A 24,440-nucleotide genomic window follows, 5' to 3' on the forward strand; every position below is an offset into this window, starting at 1 on the left:
ACACAAGCATCCCACATGCTCAAGGCATTTCTGCTACTCGTATGCTTATCTCCAATAGTCCACAGTACCAAGGGCCTGACGTCAGATTTGTCTGTGATTTGTTAGAAATGGTATTGACCAAAAATTATTTTTTTTACGATGGGAAGTTTTATTTACAGGTCTCTGGATGTGCGATGGGGTCTTCAGTGGCCCCATCATAAGCTAATGCTTTTATGATAGCAGTTGAGCATGAAATTTTCTTTTTTGATCCCGCCATCTTTAAAAATATTGTTTATTATGCTCGATATATCGACGATATGATCTTGTTATGTAGGGGGTCAGCTGATGCCCTTTCTGCAATCATAGAACGTCATAATTTAAGTAATAGTCCCATCAAATTGACTTGTACCATTTCTGACACACAGATAGACTTTCTTGACGCATCTCTCTTAATCAAGGGGCACTTAAAATATTGCTATTTGTTAAAACCACTGATAGAAATATGCTCCTATCACCGTCCAGTTTCCATCCACCTGCAGTTATCAAGGGGTTGCCTTACTCACAGATGCTGCGGGTGAGGCGGATCTGTAACGATGAAATTGACCTTGTGGTACAATTAGATAAAATGATGTCTAAATTTGTGGAGAGAGGCTATGATTATAGATCTTTGCTTGCCACTAAAGAGAAGGTATTATCAATACCTCGCCATAAAACCCTTAAAAGCAAATCCAAGAAACAAAGCAATAATCGTATTTTTTGGCCAAATCGCTACAACACAGCTAGTGATGTGGCGAGGTCGGCCGTTAAATCATATTGGCCTATTGTCACTTCTGACAAGGAGTTGCCGGGTTTAGCGAACAAGAGGTTGGTTACCAGTTACTCTAGAGGCCGCAATTTGAAGGATTATCTGGTACACAGTGATGTGACCAATTTTGAAAAAGAAACAGCTAAAACCTTTCTGGGTACCCCCAGATGAGGATGTGTTAAATGTACAGGTTGTACCACATGTGGCTACATGTGGGTGGGTGACACCATTAAACATCCCTTAAAATCAGTCTTTTAAAATCAATTACCGTTTGACATGTTCTACTCAGTTTGTTATCTATGTTTTGGTTTGCCCTTGTGATAAGTTTTACGTAGGGAAGCAGTGGCAAACGCAGGATTTTCAGAAGGGGGTTTCCAGAGGGGCGGAGCAAAGCACGGAGATGGACACTTAGGTGACCCAGTATATGCCGGTTCAGTTAAAGTATTATAGATAGACCAATTGTATATAAATAATAATATATATATATATATATATATATACATACTGTACATATATATACATACAGGGGCGTCAACAGCAGTGTAGACCCCTGGGCATAACAATGTATTGGGGCCCCTACTGATCCTCCAGCGGTAGGGGTGGGGGAAGCTTTGATGTCCTGCGGGTGGTAGGGGGTATTATATCAACCGCTCAGCATGTAGGGCCTGGATCAGTAATTTCCACTAATTACACCTTTACTGCACAGATGGTGGGAGATGGGGTGGGATAAGGGGGCATTGGGCTGAATAAAGGGGTCCTGATACATAAATTCCAGGGTGGTAGAGGATGTTTAGTACGCAGAGGAGGGGTGTATAGTGGAGTGGGCTTATTATTCATAATTTTCTGGTGGGAGGACAGCTTGCTTGACTGCAGATATCTCCAGTATCCAGAAATAGATTTCTTAGATTTTAATGGAATTAAAAACTAGAGAATCCCACCTACCAAATGGTACTGGGGACAAGGGGATCAGAGTTCAGGAGGCAGAGCAATCTGCCAACGAGAATATAAAACTACATACCAGGTGTGTGGAGCTGGAGCAGTAACCACCTTCTGAAAGGCTGATCTCTCTGGTTTTGGGAATAGTAGAGACAAGCTAGTAGTGTCCATCAAAGGGGGAGAGTCTCAGATTTTGGAATATACTCTCAGGAAAACTCTATGTCAGACAGAACCTGAAATATCTGACTGGGAAGAGCATTTAACAGGCTTGGATGGGGACCACTGCTTTGAAGTCAGATATCTCCGGTTCCCAAGGGCCGATTTTTAAAATTCTTGTATCCGTGGAAAGAGGGGACCCTCAGCTTTCAGGGTAGGGCCCTTAGACTCCTGGGGGGGTTTCTGGGTACTCAGAAAGCCCCCCTGCGTGCGCTACTGGGAAGACTGACTGTCAATTTAAGGTCAGAATGGCGCAACATAGACAGGCAATTAGGGCAGCAGTACTTAAAGGTACTAGCGAACAGCCCGTGGCACGCCATTATGCCATTATGGGGCATTCACCTACGGCTTTAAAACATAAAATCATAGATCACATTCCACCGTTAAACAGGGGTGGTAATAGATCCAAATTGCTTCTCCAAAGGGAGGCAAAATGGATCTTTACCTTAGACAGTTTGAGCCCAAAAGGGTTAAATGAGACCCTTGGTCTTAATTGCTTTTTATAATAACATGTGTATCTTTATGTATTTCATTCTGGTCTTCTGTACAGTGTAATGTTGGATACTTTTTGTATGTATATTTATAACTGTTGCCATTCTTTGACAGCTACTGCATATGCTGATGCTTATTGTATTGGTGACGGTACACGGGGTGACATCACGTGTGAGCGCCGTAGTGGGAGGACACCCGCACGTCGCACACGCTGGCTGGTGAAGGGCGGTGAGCACATAAAAGGATGAGTGTTTTATTGTATGTTTTATGTCCTGATGAAAATAGGTGTTTCCTATTGAAACGTTGACTACACCAGACTGGTCTTCGTGTGTTTATTTATCCCGAGTGCCACCATCCCTGGCAAGCTGCATTGAGGTTCTTTTACCCCTAATTTGACGGACGGCAACGGGAGCAGTATTGCATTTTGGAGAGTGCCGGTATCCACGCTCCTTTATTTATATATATATATATATATATATATATATATATATATATATATATATATATATATATATATAAAAGCAGAAATGAAGGCGCCACTCCGGGACTATATAGAACAATATTTAATGGTGCGTGTCAACGCCGTTTCGGGATCTCTCCCGACATCAGGACACTTGTGTACATACACGCATATGGCAGTGTTTCAGATGGTAGTGTTTCAGAGACACACACACAAACACTAGTCACATATATATATATATATATATATATATATATATACCAACAGTTCCAGTACAACCAGAAAGGGCACTCACCACCAAATGCAGGTAAAATTGCTTTTTAATCACAGGGCGTCACATGCCTGGTGCCTAAGTAAAGATGGCCGCAGCCGGCCTCGGCTGTGCCCAAATTTAAAATGGCTGCGGGAGGGCTGGTGCGCATGCGCAGGCGTCACACAGCTTCTCCCGCTGCGTCCGGTCTCCAGCGTCTGTCACAGCAGCACTATGGAGGGGGGTGTGGCCTGGCGTCTGACTGGAGCAGACGCACTATCCTAAAGCTCCGCTTCCTGAGTCCTCTCCCCGGCCAATATCTGCCCCTGTGAGCCTCCCTGCCTACCCCCTTGTTGCTGTCCGAGGCCTGACGCTGCTGCGGGCGGACGCGGGGGCCCGAGTTGTGAAGCCAGGAGACACTGGATAGCTCTCGGCTCCCTGCAGCCTACCCGGAACCCTGAAGCCGCGGCCTCAATTATTTTTCGGATCCCGCCGCTGATGCCCCCCGGTACGGAGCGCTGAATTTCACCCTGCTGCCTCTGCTCCTAATCTCTGGGGTTCCCAGACTTATCAACCTCCTGCCCTCCGGAGACTGGGCCCCCAGGGGTCCAGCCTGCCAGGTACAGCATTTAGGGAGAGCCAGCACTCACCCACGCTGGAGGTGAGACTGCAGATCCTCTCCATCTGCAAGGAGCTCTGTTCCCCTCTCCACACACAGCTGCACTATGGCTGTGATGAGTGCAGCCTGCGGCCCTGTGACTGGAGTGACAAGGAGGCTGCACAGAAGAGGAGGCAGGGTCCTGCTGAAATGTACTGGTTACATATATCTTTTACATATCATGCATAAAAGGCTGTGGGGAAGTATGTGTGTGTATATATATATGTACATGTATATATATATATATATATATATATATATATATATATATATATATATATATATAAATAGAGAGCCACTAGCCATGCCCCCAAAGCGGCGAGAACGGGGTGTGGCCTTGTTGAAATAGACCACGCCCCTACCATTAGGCCACGTCCCAAAAAAAATCCGGCACACGACAGACCCTCCCCCCCCCCCCCCCCCCCAGGGCTGCCTTAGGTTATTTCCCGGGCTGGATTTTATTCCCAATCCGCCCCTGCCTGGTGTGCCTTGCTGACACACTGAAATACTTCTGCTTGTCTTGAAAACGGCCCTATGGGGATGAAACGTTGACATGGAATAAATGACTCCCTGTGATTAAAAATCAATTTTACCTGCTATTGGTGGTGAGTGCCCTTTCTGGTTGTACTAGAACTGTTGGTATATTTTGGAATCTGGATTCCTTAAGGAGCACCCCTATCTATAGACAATGGATGTGAGTGCAGATCCCTGGATTATATATATATATATATATATATATATATAATATATACAACGGTATGGCCTACCGGCACTTCTTTTCCACTGACCCGGAAGTGCTGAATGAACGTGGGCAGACTTGCAGAGGCAGCCGCATTTTCCTAGTACTCCGCACCCCACCACTAGTCCCCCAGCAGCCCTACAACAATACCTGCACCCTTGTCCCCCGAAATCAGCTGCCTGGCTCTTGGCGCCGAAGATTATGTGTAGGAGACTCTGCACCAGGGACTGTGACAGGGAGCGGATCCGTCACACAGACTTGAACACACACCACGTGCAAGTGAACGGCACAGCCGGCACCCATCTGACTACCAGCGTCCGGGTCTACATACCACGGTGTCTGCTGGGAGTCTGCTGGGAAGGCGATCGCAGCCCGGGCACACGCCGCCAGCTGCACCTGGAGGGGAACCGGCAAGTTGTGAAGGAGCCGTGGACCTGCACCACTACGGCACCTCCGGTGACCTCACCCCAGGCGTTCATCGGAGGTCACCTTGGTGAGTGTGCGGTCCGTCACTTAGCCAGTGACACCACCCACCTGTCAGGCCAGCACCCACAGCCCCAGGGCACGCAGCACGGTCACCGCAGGGATGGATCTTCAGCGAGGGACCACCTATTTAAACTGGACTTTGTATCAGGGTACTTGCCAGGGGGCGTTTGCACTGCGGGGAGTCGGGACGCCAGCTCCCCGCAACACATTTCCCCTGCCCTCCCCTGGTCCCCCCCTCACTAGATAGTATAAGGGGTTCTACTATGTCAGTGTTTCCCAACCTTTTTTGTATCCCGTACCCCTTGATTAGGCTTTTCATTTATGAGTACCCCCTCGTGAAATTTTAGGGGTTGTGGCCTAAAAAGGGTGTGGCCTCATGTGAAAGGTGTGGCTTAACAGGGGCAAGTCATACTTGCAATGACGAGAAAAAAAAAGTGCAACCATTTGACCACAATATAAGCTCAGCCCATTCTGCTGACAGCATATAAAATAACAGAACACTGTCAAATCTCTATTACTGAAGCAACAGACATTCCAACGGATCACGTTAGCCTTCCAATAGTGCCAGATACACATATGCCCCCAAAAGTGCCAGATACACATATACTCCAATGGTGCCAGGTATGCCCCCACAGTGCCAGAAATGGGAATGCCACCACGGTGCCAGGTATGACCCCATGGTACTGGGTATGCACCCACAGTGCCAACAATGCCCCCACAGTGCCAGCAACAAGTATGCCCCCATAGTGCCAGCAACAAGTATGCCCCACAGTGCCAGCAATGTCCCACAGTGCCAGCAACAAGTATGCCCCACAGTGCCAGCAATGCCCCACAGTGCCAGGAACAAGTATGCCCCACAGTGCCAGCAATGCCCCACAGTGCCAGCAACAAGTATGCCCCACAGTGACAGCAATGCCCCACAGTGCCAGTAACAAGTATGCCCCACAGTGCCAGCAATGCCCCACAGTGCCAGTAACAAGTATGCCCCACAGTGCCAGCAATGCCCCACAGTTCCAGTAACAAGTATGCCCCACAGTGCCAGCAATGCCCCACAGTGCCAGTAACAAGTATGCCCCACAGTGCCAGCAATGCCCCACAGTACCAGTAACAAGTATGCCCCACAGTGCCAGCAATGCCCCACAGTGCCAGTAACAAACAAGTATGCCCCACAGTGCCAGCAATGCCCCACAGTGCCAGTAACAAGTATGCCCCACAGTGCCAGCAATGTCCCACAGTGCCAGCAACAAGTATGCCCCACAGTGCCAGCATTGCCCCACAGTGCCAGTAACAAGTATGCCCCACAGTGCCAGCAATGCCCCACAGTGCCAGTAACAAGTATGCCCCACAGTGCCAGCAAAATGGTATGCCCCCACAATATTTCCCAGCAGCAGCACACTCACCATTGACGCTGCTGCTGGGGAGAGGACAGTCCAGTGTCCCCCTGCCGTGTAGCTGCCGCCGCTGCTTCTCTCAGGGAAGGAGAGTACAGCACACTGCGTATCTCTCCTTCCCTCACTGTGACTGGGCTGCCCGCCGATCAAAGTTCGTGGGCCGGCTCCTGATTGGCTTCCGGCCTGCAAGCAAGCTCTAATTGGCGGACCGGGCGGCCAGTCACAGGGAAGCACACTGAGGGGTAGGAGAGATGCGCAATGCACTCTCCTCCCCTCCAGCAACCTGTCTGACTGCCGCGGCCGCCATTAAAGGCCGGGCCGCCGCGTACCCCCGAGCGAGTGGACGCGTACCCCCAGGGGTACGCGTACCACAGGTTGGGAACCACTATACTATGGGCTTACATCTGTTGTTTGCAGAGCGAAGTGAAAACATCGGAAACCTTGTGTGCATATTTGGGGACTAAGTAAAAACCTGAATATTTGGGATTGGTACACTGCGCTCACCTTGTTAGTGTTAGGACTAGTGTTCGCAGGTGCTGATAATACTCATAAGGGTATCCCAAAACCCTTTTTGGAATAACAGAATGGGTGAAGGAGTATGCGCTGCCTTGCTGATTTTGAATGATAGGTGGGTGTAGTGTGATACAAAATGAGGAATAAGTTTCTGAACTTAAATCTATTTATTTAAATATAAAATGTTTTACACATAGAGCACCTGTAAATGCAAAACATACAGTAATGATGTCACCAGGCAGAGGGCAGATGGGTTCAAATTCTCCTACCAGATACTCCCACAGTGTGCATGGTAGGCCCCTGTGGATCACCAGGGTGGAAGGTGGCAGCTTATTCCGGGACAGTGAGGTACACCAGGCATCACCTCCTCGGGCACGCTCCCCCTCTCCTCTCTAGCCAACCGCACCATCCCTGCCACAGCTGTGCAGAAACAGCGGCTCCCATGCTCTTTCCAGGATGAGCAAACAAAATTGCATAAATGCGCCAGGGGTGGGGGGGCAGACACGGGGAACGCCAGGCAGCGTCACTGGCTGGGGCTCCCAGGAGACTTCAAGCCTCGGGCCTGCCTTCGTGAGGAGAACGGAGCCGTGACCTGGACGGCGGGGCGGAGCCGGCAGACACACACTGAGTGTCAATCACCGCCGCTGCTGCGGCAGCCGGCGACAGGAGAGGAGAGACCCGAGGCGGGGACGGAGGGCGCTGAGCGACTGAGACACTGTGAGTGTCAATCACTGATGCGCCGGCTGCCTGACAGGGAGAGACCCGGCCGGCGCAGCGGCGCGCAGTTGCTCAAAAACGCCACCAATGGGGATAACTCACAGATGGGCCGCGGCCGGGCTCTGGGGATCTTCAGATCGCCGGGGCCCGTCACACATGTCCCCCTTGACCCCGTCTGTCGCCGGCCCTGCTGGTGGATGGGCGCTTGTAGTAGCGTCCTACCAGGGGAGGAAGTGTCTGGTTTAATGATTGTTGCCATAGCAGTGGTGTGCTCGGTATTGAGAGAGGTGGCGATACCCTGCCCGGCGGAGACGGGGCGGACGGGTAATGGTACATAGGAAAATGTGGTAAAACCCCCGTTTTACCGCATTTTCCCTTTAGTACATCCCGCCCTTGGTGAGAAATCTCCAGTTTTTTTAAAGCGGCAATCAGCTACACTGCAAAATCAAGCACTGGTTGTGCAGTGTAAATGATTGCTGCTTTAAAAAAACTTTCTCACCAAATCTCTCACTTTATGAATCTCTCATCCTATTACATTTCACCCATAGTTTTCTCTAACTGAAGGAAGTTGATTTCCGATTTTTAGTATTTTTTGTGGACTGGAAACATCAACAAAATTATTTGTTTTCTGTTTTTCAACAGAACGATTGCACTTGCAAGAAAGATTACGAGGGGAATGGTTACATTTGTCACCCACTTAACCTTTGTTTGGAACATAATGGTGGCTGTCACGAGATGGTCAGTAACATCAACTGTAAATGAATCAACTGTACATTTGCAATATAACAAATACTAGGTTAACAACCAACAACTCATATAATACTTTGTGTAATCCTTCACTTGTCTTAGGCTACCTGCGAGCAAACATCAAAAGCAGAGTGGACATGTACTTGCTTTGAAGGATTGATGGGCGACGGTTACACTTGTTATGGAAATATGTTAATGGTTAGTATAAGGTATTTACAACACTACTGATTTCTAATAAGGAAATAGAGCTTAACAGCAAAACTTGTGTTAAGGCCCCCATACATTAGCGGCATATTGCCATTATTTGCTTGGATTTTACCAAAGACATGGGCTTTTAAAGTTTAAAATTCCCTGATGGATCACAAGTCTGGCCACTGAATGGAGGACTGTCAGGTTGTGGACATCTACTTAGATGAATTGGGGGGGGGGGGGGGGGGGGGGGGGGGGGGGGGGGGGGGGGGGTAATAGCTTTTTCCTGCTTTCTCTGGGTCAGTCACTCTTAGTTTTATTTACAATAGAACTCCACTGTTATTTGATAATTTGATCAGGGAAAAAGAGATGTAGTCAAAAGGTTGACAATGATAATATTGACAATTATAATGCTGTCCACAATGTTAATTTTAACAATATTGTTAAAAGACAGCATCGCGGTATTCCCAGAATTTCTACAGGTGAAATCTTGGTATTGTCAGAATGTCAACATTAGGTTTATGGGTACACACTGGCCAATATATGGCGGCGGATCAATTGAACAGCTGATATATTGTTGGTCCGTCTCCATCATTCACAGACACACTGAGTTGGCTGGGTAACAAAGCCGATGGCCGTTATCTCTAAATATATGTACAGATGTAGCCACGCTCAGTGGCGCACGCAGGGGGGTTTCTGAGTACCCAGTGGAAATTACTGATCCAGGCCCTACATGCTGAGCGGTTGATATAATACCCCCTACCACCCTCGGGACATCAAAGCTTCTGCTCATAGCACCCCCCCACCCCTACCGCTGGAGGATTGGTAGGGGCCCCAATACATTGCTATGCCCAGGTGTCTACACTGCTGTTGATGCCCCTGTATATATATATGTATATGTATATATATATATATATATATATATTTTTTTTTTTTTTTAATTATTATTACTATTATTATTTATATACATTTGGTCTATCTATAATACTTTAACTGACCCGGCATATACTGGGTCACCTAAGTGTCCATCTCCGTGCTTTGCTCCGCCCCTCTGGAAACCCCCTTCTGAAAATCCTGCGTTTGCCCCTGACGCTCATTGTGGCTACTTTGCGGTCGCTAATGCTAGTTTGGTGCACCTAGTCGCACTCGACACTCAGCAATATTGTTCTTGGGCCGCGGGTGCAACAACAATGAGACGACACTAGATGAGAGTGGCTACTTCCGTATCTGCACATTCAAGTACACCCACTGCAAGAGCCGGTGGTGAGTGACAGCTCAACTGGGTGGGCGTATGGAAATCAGGTAGGGCTTTTTGGGCAGTGTATATGGAGAATACGCTGCCTGATCCTTCAGGAGATATATCTGCAGATCAAATCAAACTCTGAAACTAATATTGCTGTTTAGTGGCTAGGTGAAATTGTGCTATAATGTATTTTAACATTTTTTTATATCTTTTTTAGGAACTGTTGCGAATGCAAAATGTGAAGACTTTCAATAATTTCTTAAAGGTATTTTTGTATTCCCACTTATGATGTTCCGGTGTTAAATTGAATTTCCATGAGATTCAATGTAACATTTGAATACCAGTAATAATATCCTCATCTCATGCTCACCTTCTGTCTGTACTAATAACAGCCACAGCGCTCTTTTTTTTCGTACCCAACCCCGCTCCATCATCCACTTAAGAATCGTTTGCCAACTTAGAAAGTTCCTGGAGAGGAGCTGCAGCTGATTACTGGGAGGGCGGGGCCAGGGCCATGTGCTTTTTGTCATTAGGCTCTTACCTAGAGCAGTGTCATGCCTGAGGTTTGGTCAGAACCAGAAGCCACAGGCAAAGGGACTGACTGATAATGGAATAGGGGAGCCTTGATAAAGTTCTTGTGCTTACACCAGGATATGGTGACCAATATTGCAATGAGGGGTTAAGCTTTTTGTGTTAGGAAGAATGCTCTCTGTAAATGTCGCTGATTGGTAAATTACAAGCTTAGGGGAGGGCAGTAACTTGTATAGGGAAGATTCTAGAATCCCTTGGTCTCTTTCCTGTCTGATTTTTCCCTCCCTCCCTCCCACCCTGGTTTTACTTAGTTTTTTCCTGATCTAGTTGTGTCAGCTTTGCGGTGGCTGGTTTCCTGGTTGTAGGATAGTAGTAATATTTCCCTGGGGGACAGCTCCACTGGAGAGTGGCTGAGCATGGTACAAATTTTTCCTTTGGGGGCATGTGGGCCCCCAAATGTGGACTGGTCCAGGTGGGCCCCCACTCCACTTTGGTTGAGCTGTCATCCCAAGTTGACCTGAGTCGGGAAGTTAACCCCTCTATTTTACGTTATTTGTGTTCCCTGTAAGGGTGGGGTGATGAATTCTACCCTTGCGAGTTGTGGTTGGTCAAGGACAGAGGCAGCAGGTCCATCCTTGACCATCAGGGAAGAAGGCACCCCTTTTTTTGGGATTTTTACTTGAAAATTTTGGTGCTTTATTTTTATTTTTATGTTAATTGTGTTTTTCATTTGATAAAGTGGTACTTGTGTATTATAACGGCGCCCGATTTCATCCAAATCGCATCTGATATCGCATCCGATTTATCGGCCGATTTGCGGCCGATTTTCTGCCGATTTTTGGCCGATTTGATCTGCGATGCGATTTTGTGTCCGATTTGCGTCCGATTTTTTGCCGATTTTCGGCCATTTCCTGATGATTTGCATGTTATTCCATCCTTGCACACCCCCAGGTACGAAGCGATGGTATACGATGTGATTTTCGGAAAATTGCCCCTGATTGTACAATTAAATATCGCATAGCAACGCATGCCAGCAAGTGGCATGCGATGCGATGTGATTTGCAATGTTAAATGCACCCCCATTGTTAACGCCACCCCCACTATCAACGCCAACCCGAAGCGTGGCGAGCGTAGCGAGCCCGTGAGGGGCGGCGGTACGCGTCCTCCGACCTTTTCATACCCCCACTATCCACGTCAGCGTGGAGTTGACTTTAGATAGTGTGGCGAGCGTAGCGAGCCACCGAGCCCGAAGCGTGGCGAGCGCAGCGGATTACTTTACATGTATTCCGCGTCCCGTCGCGGGGCTCGCTGCGCTCGCCACGCTTCGGGCTCGGTGGCTCGCTGCGCTCGCCACACTATCTAAAATCAACTCCACGCCGACGTGGATAGTGGGGGTATGAAAAGGTCGGAGGACGCGTACCGCCAACCCGAAGCGTGGCGAGCATAGCGCCACCCCCAATGCACTGCCATTGGGGGTGGCGTTAACAATGGCAGTGCATTTAACATTGTAAGCACCCATCAGGGTACAATTACAAATCGAATCGCTTCATATGCATTGCATGGCATGCATCACATGCCACTATATTGCATGCGATGCACTACGATGGAAATCGGGGGTGTGCAAGGTGTGCAATAATGGAACAGCATGCAAATTGGCCGGAAAAAGTGAAAAATCTGTCGTAAATCGGGCAAAAATCGGCCGCAAAATCGCATCCGATTTTTCCATGCGATTTGCGGCCGATTTTCGGCCGATTTCGTGGGCGCCGTGATAATACACAAGTACCGATAAAGTTTTTTTTCATAATGTCGTCTCCCTGCCACCATAGTTATAGGAGGGACATTTTTTTTTTATCAGAGTTTAGTTTCAAATAGGACTCTCGCCTAAAATAAATAGCTGTCCCCTTTTCACTCCAATTTATGTTGTCTGTGTTGTTGTTTTAGATAAGTTTGGCGTGAAATGACGTGTGGATGTGCTTGGTTGTGTAAGGTTTAAGAACTTTTGCTGGTTGCAGTCACAGGGCAGATTGTGGAAGCTGGAATCTGCATCTGCCTTCAAGGCAGTTCCTGGGCATGAGACCAACAGGGGAGACTAGGGCTATGCAGCTATTACTGGAGGGCATGGCCCCTGGGAGGGGATAACTGTATGCTGCTGACCTCCCGCGCACCCTGCTCTTAAGGATTGCAGCTGTGGTGACTTCCAATTTGTCTCCCCCCAACCCACACATCTGCCTATTGGCTACAGCCTCCTAAAACCAAAGATGATAATATTATCTGATTATAATATGTTTGTTATATTTCCTGATAAAACAGTTGTCGAAATTCAAGATTCCAAACAATGTTACTGCCCTTGTCCCTTCTGAAGCAGCATTTGGAGCACTTACACAGGAGGATAGACAGTTTTGGTCGAATCCTTACACGTTTCCATTTTTAATGAGGTAAAATACTCCTAGTTATGAAATGAATTCATCAATGGGTATGCTATAGTGCAAATAGCCCACGATTTGCGGAAGCGGGACCAACTGTTTTGCATTTAAACTAATTTCTACTTTCAATTTAGTGATTGTCTTACTGGAATTGCGCTGGCTCCCACAAATCTTGGGCTGTTACATTTGACCCATACTCTTTGTACATATTAGAAAAGTTACATTAAAATTATTTTTATGTCTTATACCCCTTTTCCACCAAAGCCCTGGGACCAACAAAATTTGTAACATAGTCACAATCCGGGTCAGACTCCTGACAGATCCCATTTCCACTGCAGTTTTGACCCATGTTATACCTGGGTCTGTGCTGTTCACAATGCACATGAGTGCAGTCTCTCTTCACCCAGTACTTGGAGGTGACCAGCCGTGGCTAATGCGCCAACCATATATTGCAGGGAGAACCTCATAACAAATAAAAACATATTGTATGTGCTGGCTGGTTCCCCTGGGGATCGGGTGCACTGAGTGTATGTGGAGCAGTCGGCACCCAGCAATCAGCATAAGGCTTCATATACTACTTCTACGCCCACCCCTAGACTCCCATTATCTAGTTTCACAAGAGTCTAGGGGTGGGCTTAGGATTGTGTGTAACCTTATGCTGATTCCTGGGTCCCACGTTCAGCAAACCCGAGTACTAAGAATAAACAGTTAGCACATACTGTATACAGTAATACATACATCAACCCATATATGCAGGGCCGGAGCCACCTCTAGGCAGCTTTAGGCAAGTTCTGGGAGATCCATCTCTCCCCCGTACTGTAAATGGGACCGGGTCTGATTACCGGGGTGACCTGTTTACACTGCAAAGCACCCTAGTCCCTCCTAGGCAAAATCCTTGTAGCTAACAGGAAGGATTGCCGGGTCACTCAACCCAGGTTTTTTCCTAGTGAGCCGTTTTCACTGGCAAAAATCCCTGGTTGACGCGGGTTCATGTACAAAAAGCTGGGATTTTCTTGTCAGTGCAATAGGAGTATAAGCTGATACTGTATCTGTTTTTCAAATTTTTATGTCTATATGTATGTCTAATGCTAATTATACCATCGCCACAGAGTCCACTATCTAGGACAATCTTACACCTCCGATCAACTGAAGCAACACATTGGCCAGGAAATGGCAACACTTGACCCCAGGACTAAGTGGGAGATAAAAATAATTAATGGGGTAAGTATTTCCATAATACTATACCTCAGCATACAAAAAGCCCAACATGTACCTTATCTTGCAAATCATTTGCTAACATATAGAAAATCACAGCAATGTCTTTCATGGACAAGGAAATTCAGACTTTGTTTATTCTTTATTTCAGAATCTAACAGTCAACAATGCAAATGTCATTGTCAGTGACATTCCAACTACAAACGGGTTTATTTTCATTATCGACCAGGTTAGTATTATACCTAACCTGGCAATGTTTGCTATGAATAGGTTGTGCGTCAAGAGGAAGAGATGAATGTCCTTCACAGGTCCAGACTGCTGGGTTTTGTTCTGGCACCATAACATCACTTACCTGCTACATGGGAGTTCAGGGTGTTACCCAGGATACTGACAAAATACATATACTTTAATATGGAGTTGGTCGCCCTTTTGCATCTATAACAGCTTCCACTCTTCTTGGAAGATTATAGATTATAGATTGAATTTGAGCCCATTCATTCTGTAGAGGTCAGGCTAATGTTGGACAAGATGGCCTGGCTCACTGTCACCTTTCCAGTTCATCCCATAGGTGGTCTATGGGGTAATGGTCGGGGATCTCTGAGGGCCAGTCAAGTTCTTTCAAACCATGTCTGTATAGTCTTTGCTTTGTGCACTGGGAAACAGTAATGTTGGAATAGAAAAGGGCCTTCCCAAATTGTTGCCACAAAGTTAGAAGCCTAGCATTGTTCAAAATATCTTGGTATACTGAAGCATAAAGATTCCCCATCACTTAAAAATAGCCCCATACCATTATCCCTTCACCACCAAACTTTACAGTTAGCTTAATGCAGTCAAACAGGTAATATTTTCCCAGCATCCGCCAAACCCAGACTCACACAGTTTTGTGAAAGTTGGGAATTCTTCAGCTATGGGATCAGCAGATCATTGATGACTTTTACATGCCATGTGCCTTAGCAGTTGATCTGTGATTTTACGTGGTCTTCCGCATTGTGGCTGAGTTGCTGTTGTTCCTAAACGCTTCCACTTTCTCATTATATCACTTACAATCATACTTGCCTACCTGACCCTCTCCATGAGAGAGAACAAGCTCTGACTTCCCTGGTAATGTATGATTGCCATCACCTGTGGTGAAACAACTTTCTTATCAATTACCTACTGTAGCTCACCACAGGTGATGGCAATCATAAGGTAGGCAAGTATGCTTACAATTGACCATGGAACACCAAGTAGGGATGACATGTTACAAATCATCTTATTGCAAAGGTGGCATCCTATCACAGTACCACACTTCAAGTCACTGAGTTCTTCAGAAGGACCAATTTAGTAACACAAATGTTTGGAAATGGAGACTGCATGGCTAGGGGCTTAATTGTATTCACCTTTGGTAATGAGTATGATTAAAACAACTGAATTCAATAATTAACATGTGTGGCCCAATACTTTGGTCCATATAGTGTATGTAAAATATTCATCAATAAATGGATAATAAATAAAAATGATCTTTATTGCTCAGACCTAAAAATTATACATTTATTTCCTCAGGTCTTGCTCCCACCACGTGGAAATATACCTCCAGAAAAACCAGGCCTTTTCCTACAATTAGACCAAGTTTCTGCATTTCAAAAGTTTAAACTTGATATCCAGGTAGGTCACTGACTAACTGAACAAGGAAGAAGAGTGATGCAGGTTCCTCAAGGATGTATGCAGGGCAAGTCGGAGTGGGGGCGCCCCGGTGCCGGGGGGAGGGGGGGTGGTACCTGTGGAAAAAAACTTGCGGCCCCGGCGTCCCTGCAGTGCTGGAGCGGTCAGGGGTGTCCGTGCCGCAGGGGTACCTGCGGCGCCGTCATGTGTATAAAGCTGGCTGCGGCCGGCGGGGTCCCTGCAGTGAATAGAAAATAACTAGCGCTTCCCGCGCCGCCGCGCGCATAGCGCTAGTTATTTTCTATTCACTGCAGGGACCCCGCCGGCCGCAGCCAGCTTTATACACATGACGGCGCCGCAGGTACCCCTGCGGCACGGACACCCCTGACCGCTCCAGCAGCATTGCAGGGACGCCGGGGCCGCAAGTTTTTTACACAGTTCGCTGGGGGTGAGGGGCGAACTGCCGCCCTCCAGGTGCCGGCGCCCTAAGCAAATGCCTAGAGCTGCCTAGTGGTGGCGCCGGCCCTGGATGTATGATTTAGGAAATGGTGACAAGGGGGTACTGGATGCACAAGATGGATGACAGGAAGTTGTAGTGGTTAACAGGAAAATACATACCTCCCAACAGTCCCGAAAACTGCGGGAATGTCCCTGAAAACCAGCCGGCAGTGTCCCAAGGCGAGGGGGGGCTGTTGTGAGTCCCCCCTGTCGGCTGCTGAGCAGTCTATTCCCGCTGCCAGGGGGCTGGGGGCATGGCTAGAGGCTCACAGAGCCTCTGGGTCATGCCCCCATAGCGTCAAAACGGGGGCATGACCTCATGGGAGAGCTGCATGTATAAGCCAAGCCCCCGAAATTAGGCCACACCCCCGAAATTTTGGAGGGAGGTATGAAAATATATGTTTACATGCCAGACTGACCAGTATATAGAGGGTAAAAAAAAGGACTTACATTTTATGGGTATAATATATTTGGCTCCACAAGCAGCTGGCCTGCAGATCATGTGATCTATGACACTACAAGGAAACCAGCCATGATCTTTTTGGCTAACCTTTCTATACAATAATGTTGATGTGACTCACTAGTTGTCTATGCATACCTCCCAACTGTTTTGATTTAGGGCCAGATGCCAGAAGCGTCAAAAGTGATAAAGTGGAGAGTGATAAACAACCAGCCAATCAGCTCCTGCCTGACATTTTTCAAACACAGTCTGTGACATGACAGGTAGGAGCTGATTGGCTGGCTGTTTATCACTCTCCATTTTAACACTTTTGAAGCTTAGTGTATCTGGCCCTTAGTCAGGACAGTTCTAATTGTCCTGATTGGGACAGCTTTTGGAAGGTACATGTTTCACTGACAGTTGCTCTCAACTATAAACGGGGGCTTTGGGGGGGATGCTGTAACATCCCCGCCCCCTTACCGCCGCCCATCGCCGGCTACCGCAAACAAAATTATTGCATATGCTCTAACATATGCGATAATTATGACAAAAGACAGCTCTTGCGTTAAGAGCTGTCTTTTGCGGTGACCCGGCGATGAGCGGTGGGTCCCGGTGGCTCCCCCCTCCCTCTCTTACCCAGCCTTGATGATGCTGCTGCAGGGGGGGCTGGCTCTCCTCCTCCCTGCATCCGGAAGAGGATCATAGTGCAGGGAGGAGGAGGTCACAGGTCCGGGCAGCACAGCTCTGTGCTGCCAGGCACAGGTGAGGGGGGGGGGGGGGTCAGTGCGGGGCGGCGGGGGGAGGGGGAGCGCGTTAGAAGCCCATAGGCTAGTTTAAAGAATCTCCCCCATTGTGCTTTTACCACTTGGTGGCATAGTAAGGTTAGGTGAATGGGGCAGCCCAACTGCTCAGGGCATGGTGTACATGCACTGTAATGGGAGACCCTGCCCAGATCATCATTCAATTTCTGCTCATGAATTCACCAATACAAAAATATGGGAGGTTTTGGATGGCTTTATACTGTGAAAACTTTATGGGTGAAAACTGCTAATAATCTACTAACAACAAACCATCTCCATTCTTCTGTCTGCAGAAAGCGGGTCTAATTCAAGAAATTGAATCCTCCAAACAGAAATACACGATTTTTGTTCCTGATAATTCTGCTGTGGCAAAGTTTTACAATCATTCTGAATCTACCAAATTGGTAATAATTTACATAGTACATAAATATTTAAAACTTCTAAAGCATTTGAAATTATTATTTTTTTACTTGGCGTCAGGCCCAGTTCATTGACTCAGTAATAGTCATGTTTCTGCAATTACATACATGTAAGAATATAAAATATATCAAAGCTTATTACAGTTCCAGCAACGTGTGGGTCCCTTACCTTGTAGGTGCCTAGATGGTGACACCAGTGCTCCTTGGCTTTGCTGCTGTGTGATACTGGGAGTGTGGTGCTGCGCTGTGACATCGTCATGCAGCACTGTACTTCCAGTAGCAGAATCATAGTTTGTTTTAGCCACCACAGCCTGTCCCATAAGGTTAGAAACAGCTCTGGAGAGGGCCAAGGAGGTGGGTGGGCTGGACTAAAAGCTTTTCTATAATACACAACTCATCTCCCCCATTGTTATCCAGTAAAGGAGGGGCTGTGTTTAATAATAAGGATGACAATGTTTATAATAATAATTATAATACTTATAATAATATTTATATAGCACTATTCTACAGGACAGTTATGCTGTGTACACACTTGTACAATCTGCATGAGATCCAGATGAGATTTTGACTCTATAGTCAAAATCTCATCTGGATCTCATGCAGATTGTATGGGTTTTATCCCAAGCGATCCAGATGCGTTCAAGATGCGCGCTCCCATATCTCAGCCAGAAAGGACTATATAGTGCAGATCTGCACTATATAGTCTAAATTGTATGCAGATAATCTAAATTGTAATCTCATCTGGATCTCATGCAGATTGTACAAGTGTGTACACAGCATCGCTGCCTTTGGACAGATGGCTCGCGCATGCACGGCCCCCCGATAATTGCTCGGGCTGTGAATTCGCAGCCCAGCGTGTGGGCTGAATCGGCCCCATGGTTTTGAAGACTGTATTAAGGGGCTGTAGTGTGAAGCTTTGACATGTCACCTAGAAACCTGGCACCAGCTCGGTTTACCATATTCACCTATATTTTTGACTTTTTGGAATACTGAATGTAAGCATGCTGTCTAAAGGAAATGAAGCCTTTTCTCTCTGGATGTGTTTTCTAGGATAACCGTACAATAAAATACCATATTATACTTGGGGAGAAGTTGCTACCATCAGACTTAAGGAATGGGATGCACATAGCCTCCATGCTGGGATCCTCTTACTGGCTGATGTTTTACAAAAGGTACAACCAGGTACAGTGCAATAATTTAATTGGCATCGATTTAATGTTTGCATACACATGAATCATTTAAAATAAATTATCATAATAAAACTGTCCATCATAATAAAACTGAGAAGCACAGAAATAAGAGACTGGGAAAGTCATTCTGATTCGTCCTCACCATTGCGAATTCGCAACGGTGAGCGAGGTTAATGGACTGCTCGTGCGCAGGGCCGGTGCTAGGGTGTCTGGCGCCCTCCTGCAAACTAGAATTTTGCGCCCTCCTGCAAACCAAAATTTTGAGCCCTCCCTTAATTTGTGCTACAAAACAAGGTTTTGTTAGAGTACCTCTTCCCGTTTGATTTTTTTCTGTTAGAGTACCCTTCCCCAGGATTGCAATGGATGACAAATGTTTGTGTGCAAGTATGTGTGTGTGTGTGTGATTGTGTGTGTGTGTGTGAAAATCCACTCCCAAATTAAATAGATGAATATAGACAGGCAGATATATAAATAATAAAAATGACAAGTTGATAAACCTAGGTGCGCTCACAGGAGCAGCTACAATACACAAAATCGAGTATGTTTCACCTAATACATATATCCTAAATACAAAAATATCATGAACTCCCTCCCAGTTCTCACTTATTTATCAAAAATGGGAAAACAGGAAAGTTACTTCAAACAATGAACCTTAAATATTGGTGGTGATAATTCCACATGCCTTTCCAGGTGTCACAGTGTATCGTATACATATGACCTGTGCTGCCCGAATGGTAACAATATACTCCTATATCTTAAGTAACTGAAATAAAACAGAAATACATAGTGCAATACAGTAAAGTAAAAAAAAAGGTGGACTGGTGAATACTATTGCCCTATCACCCTTAGCTGGTTGAAATTAGGCCTTAAAGGTGTATCCTCCCAATCTGATGTACGGCGTGAATTGGAACCACATGATAGGAGACACTGTTAGAGGGATCTCCTAAAAGATACACCTTTAAGGTCTATTTTCACCTAGCTAAGGGTGATTGCAATAGTGTTCACCAGTCCATTTTTTTTACTTTACTGTATTGCACTATACAGTATATTTCTATTTTATTTCAGTTACTTAAGATATATGTGAGTATATTTTTAGCATCCGGGCAGCACAGGTCTTATCACCACCAATATTTGTTTAATTGTTTACATAACCTTCCTGTTTTCCCCTTTTTTTTAAATAACTGAGCACTATTGCCACCCATACACGGTGCGACAAGATTCGTGCTCCCCCGCACATCACATGGCACAAGTATGTGCTGCAGGTACTTTCTGAACCATTGCATCTAGTTCAAAACGTGCAGCACATTGTATGCGTTTTGAAATAGATGCAAAGTAATATAGTTTAAAATGCATGGTGCACATCGCACCGTGTATGGGCGGCATATGAGGGGGGTTCATCAGATAGTTAAATAAATAAACAGACTGACAGATAGACATACAGAGATAGATATTAGGCAGAGAGAGAGATGATAGATAGATAGATAGATAGAAAACACAGACAGACAGACAAAGATAGATATAGACAGAGAGAGTGAGTAGATAGATAGATAGATAGATAGATAGATAGATAGATAGATAGATAGATAGATAGATAGACAGACAGACAGACAGGGATAAAGATATATGAGGAGAGAGAGACACACAGACACTGACATAGATAGATAGATAGATAGATAGATAGATAGATAGATAGATAGATAGATAGATAGGGATAAAGATATATGGGGAGAGAGAGAGAGAGACACAGACACTGACATAGATAGAGTGAGATGATTGATAGATAGATAGATAGATAGAGACAGACACAAATGAAAACAAACTTACTCAGCCAGCTCCTCTGTAGGCTACGAGCCATCTCTCTCATGCACAGCTCCACACTGAGATGGGGGCATCTAGTGGCTCCTGCCAGTACTGCAGTTAGCAGTAACCCCGGAGCTTTAATCTGCCTCCTCCGACGCTCACCCTTCCCGGCGTGCCGGGCGGTACTTCATGTTGCCGACGCCGCTGTCTGTCAGGCAGTGTCACAGACAGCGGCAGCCGACAGGAGCAGGGTGCAGAGCAGGGAGAGCGCCTCTGCTGGCCGGCGCCTCCCTGCTTTGCATCCCTTGCTGAGCGGGTTCCGCCGGCCCTGCTCGTGCGAATATTCACTTATACGCATGTGCAGGCCATCTGTGCAAGAGGACACAGCGACTTGTGTAGTCACTGGACAGTTTGCACGGATCAGTGCGGGTGGGGTTCATTGGGCCGCAGACTGGAGTCGCACCCATGGAAATGCCCAGCGTTTCATGGTCGTCCCCATGAAAATGCTGGGTGTTCCCATGGTAATTCGCCCGTGATGCGGGTGCCGGGGTCAGGGAGCTAATGTCACCGGATGTCAGCTGCTCGCCCTCTTCTCGCACAAGGTAGCTGCAGTTCTGAGACACCAAGAGAGTAGAAATCATTCGATGGTTGGCGGCCATCAAATTATTTCATCCACGCACGCAAGCTGCGAATGGATATTTATGCAAAACATCCATTCGCATGCTTGTGGGTCAAATATGCGTGCGGGTGGTCGTTCGCGCGGGTTCTGTTTGGTTGACTCGCAAAGCTGCAAATTTTGCCTAAAAATTAGGGCCTAGAAGTAAACAATTATAAAAATATATAGATAACTGTTCCTACGCATTATATACAATGTTTCAGATGAGTGTCCTATGCATGTGGAAATCTCTAAGAAACAGGATTACTTTGAATGCCAATGTTGCGGTGAAAGATGTGCAAAATATTTGATAAAAATGTCTTTTATTTTATTTCTATTTTATGCCTAATGGGGTCTAGACATGGGGTGATTTCAGGGCACTTTCACTACATCGCTTGGAAAAGGCCCCTACATCGCTCCGGGTGTAGAGGCCATAGCGATTAATATCCAGCATGCTGGATAAATCTAGTTAATCACGGAGTAGGGCCAGTGTTCTCATCGGAGAATGCCTCGACAAAGTGGTCGTTTGAGCCCCGAAACTTTCGCTGGATGGTGTAATGGTTAGCATTACTGCCTCACAGCATTGAGGTCATGGGTTCGAATTCCCACCATGGCCTTAACTGTGCAGAGTTTGTATATTCTCCCTGTGCTTGCGTGGGTTTCCTCCGGGTACTCTGGTTTCCTTCCACATTCCAAAAATATACTGGTAGGTTATTTGGCTCCTATCAAAATTAACCCTAGAATGTCTGTGTGTGCGTGTACATGTGGTAGGGAATATAGATTGTAAGCTCTACTGGGGCAAGGACTGATGTGAATGTTCAACTACTGTATATTCTGTAAATCTGTGTGCGCCATATAAGAAAATTTTACAAATAATAAATATATAACTCCACACTGTTGATTGACAATTTTATTTATTTATTTATTTACAGTTTCTTATATAGCGCAGCAGATTCCGTTGCGCTTTACAATAGTAGACAGTGATAAAACAAACTGGGTAACAACAGACAGATTTGGGGGTTAGAGGGCCCAGCTGCAAGCTTACAATCTATACAATGTGCAGCAATAATACGTAATTTGCTTATTCTTTGCTCACAGACATTTGTCCATGATGTTCTGCTGAATGGCACTTTTTTTGAGACAAATAATGGAATGTTGATGGGAATAACGGAGGTTCTGACAATCCTCAAAAACCGATGTGATACCACTAATATTATTGTGAAAAAGGTAAAATAGTCCAATAATAAGCATTTGCAGAATTAACCACATAATCAATTGTATTACTGTATGGATCCAATCCATTCACTTAAGTCTAGGCAGGAATAAGTAGCAGAACAGTGTATCTTAAATGTAAAGTAAAGGTTTCGATAATGCCACTCATTCTACTAATTATCACTACATGCTGAGGTTTGCCAACTCTGCTTTAGCCTATGTTATAAAGTTATAGAGAACATATCTGCTACAAGGAACTGGGCAGAACGAGGTGGGGGAAATTGTGTGAGAAAGAAAAGACTGTCATGTGCTGTGGCGCACTTGGAAGATCAAAGAAAAACAATCATAAAATATAACTTTTAATCATTTTCATTCTAAGAACTGCGACATATAAAAACATTTACCATAGGAGGTACATAGAAAGATAGGAAACTTTAAAAAAGGGGATAATATCCTCTTATGGTGAACCCCAATGTCGATTGCCCTGTGTCAAATTGGTCGGGGCGTCTTACAGTGTGTATCCGCTTGCTGCAAGAGACTTAATAAATCTGGTGTCAATCTGTTACTGCCAGTATTGTTAGAATAGATCTCTTATACTAGGGTAATTGATACACTCTGTGTTAGAGAATGTTTTATTGGGGATAAATGCCCGAATAAGGCAGTGGGGAGTGTCAGCGAGCGGTTATCTATGTTTGTAGTACATGCAGCGCAGTGTTTTGGGATTTCAGTTGGAGACTAATATCCACTGACTTATGTCACCGTGTATACATTTCTTTCAACACTTAGGCTGCTGACTGGAGGGGAACATTGGCAATAACTTGTGCCGTGTTTCACTCTATACACCAGTATCAGCCTCTGAGAGGAGATCGCGGTTTGATGTAACTGCGCGACTCTCACTCTATCAGTGCTGCCGGTGATGTACGCACTCGCTTCCCGTCAGTGTCAGAAGGAGCCGGTGTCTGAGGGGGAATCGTGGTCAGTGTAGTGACGCTACAATTCTCACCCTATCAGGTCCGTACTGCGCACTGCTGCACACTGGTTCCACAGGGGTAATGAACGTTATTCGTATGTCTGCACTCTCGTGCTACGTTCACCCAGCTGTGCCGAGTACGTGGTCAGGGTCTGACCCCATGACTCTAGCCCAGTGCCTCTGTGTCCGGATACCATACCTTATACATATACAAAATACATTTCAGGGGGGAAGGGACATTGGGGATTTACACACACTAGGTGTGTCTGGTCAACCCGCGTGTCGCCACCAGCTTCATCAGGACCAACCAGGTGGGGGACCCTGCCAATAAAGGTCTTGATGCAAGAATTTTTGCCTCCTGGCTGCAAGGCTGCAGTCCCAAACAGAGTCCATTGTTGCCAAGGGTCAAATGCAAAGATTTGTAGGGGTTCCAAATGTTAAATGATTAAAACATTACTTTTCTAAAGATTTTTTCCAATGCGCCTCTGACAACCAGCTTTCCTCGTGTGCTCTTTTGTCCATCAACTTTACAATTTCCATACGCCTATGCACACCTATTTTTGCTTACATGTCCCTCCATACCAGTTTTCCTCGACATGCCATCCTGCCCGTCTGTGTACCCCACATAGTTAATCTAGTCATCGCTGTTGAGGAACCACCTCCCTACACAGACAGTGTAATACATGTGTGCCTACACTATGCTGCATCTACTGTTACAATGAGCGAGTCAGAGACACCCCAACAGCCCCGCAGTGTAGCATTTTCTTTAACTCAGGGATGCGGATCCTTCGACCCTCCAGCTGTTGTTGAACTACACATCCCAGCA

At 46.1% G+C, this 24,440-nt stretch overlaps 1 protein-coding gene and 1 long non-coding RNA gene across 4 annotated transcripts in view; one reads left to right on the forward strand and one right to left on the reverse strand.

Annotated features, from left to right (window-relative positions):
• The window catches only part of LOC146026055 (uncharacterized), a 63,560-nt gene extending 42,728 nt beyond the window's left edge, over positions 1-20,832 (reverse strand). The window contains exon 1 of the long non-coding RNA XR_014454346.1: positions 20,802-20,832. This is a non-coding gene — a long non-coding RNA (uncharacterized LOC146026055). The remainder of the gene's footprint in view (positions 1-20,801) is intronic.
• STAB1 (stabilin 1) overlaps positions 1-24,440 on the forward strand; it is a 367,238-nt gene that overhangs the window by 186,336 nt on the left and 156,462 nt on the right. For all 3 annotated transcript variants that reach the window (XM_083156377.1, XM_083156378.1, XM_083156379.1), the window contains 10 exons: positions 8,285-8,380; positions 8,492-8,587; positions 10,039-10,086; positions 12,663-12,787; positions 13,885-13,996; positions 14,142-14,219; positions 15,533-15,634; positions 17,662-17,772; positions 18,838-18,969; positions 22,531-22,659. In XM_083156377.1, coding sequence (XP_083012503.1) covers positions 8,285-8,380; positions 8,492-8,587; positions 10,039-10,086; positions 12,663-12,787; positions 13,885-13,996; positions 14,142-14,219; positions 15,533-15,634; positions 17,662-17,772; positions 18,838-18,969; positions 22,531-22,659 — 1,029 coding nt within the window. The remainder of the gene's footprint in view (positions 1-8,284; positions 8,381-8,491; positions 8,588-10,038; positions 10,087-12,662; positions 12,788-13,884; positions 13,997-14,141; positions 14,220-15,532; positions 15,635-17,661; positions 17,773-18,837; positions 18,970-22,530; positions 22,660-24,440) is intronic.

The sequence above is a fragment of the Crinia signifera genome, chromosome 8, assembly GCF_055691185.1.
Source record: "Crinia signifera chromosome 8, ASM5569118v1, whole genome shotgun sequence".
Classification (NCBI taxonomy): Eukaryota; Metazoa; Chordata; class Amphibia; order Anura; family Myobatrachidae; genus Crinia; species Crinia signifera.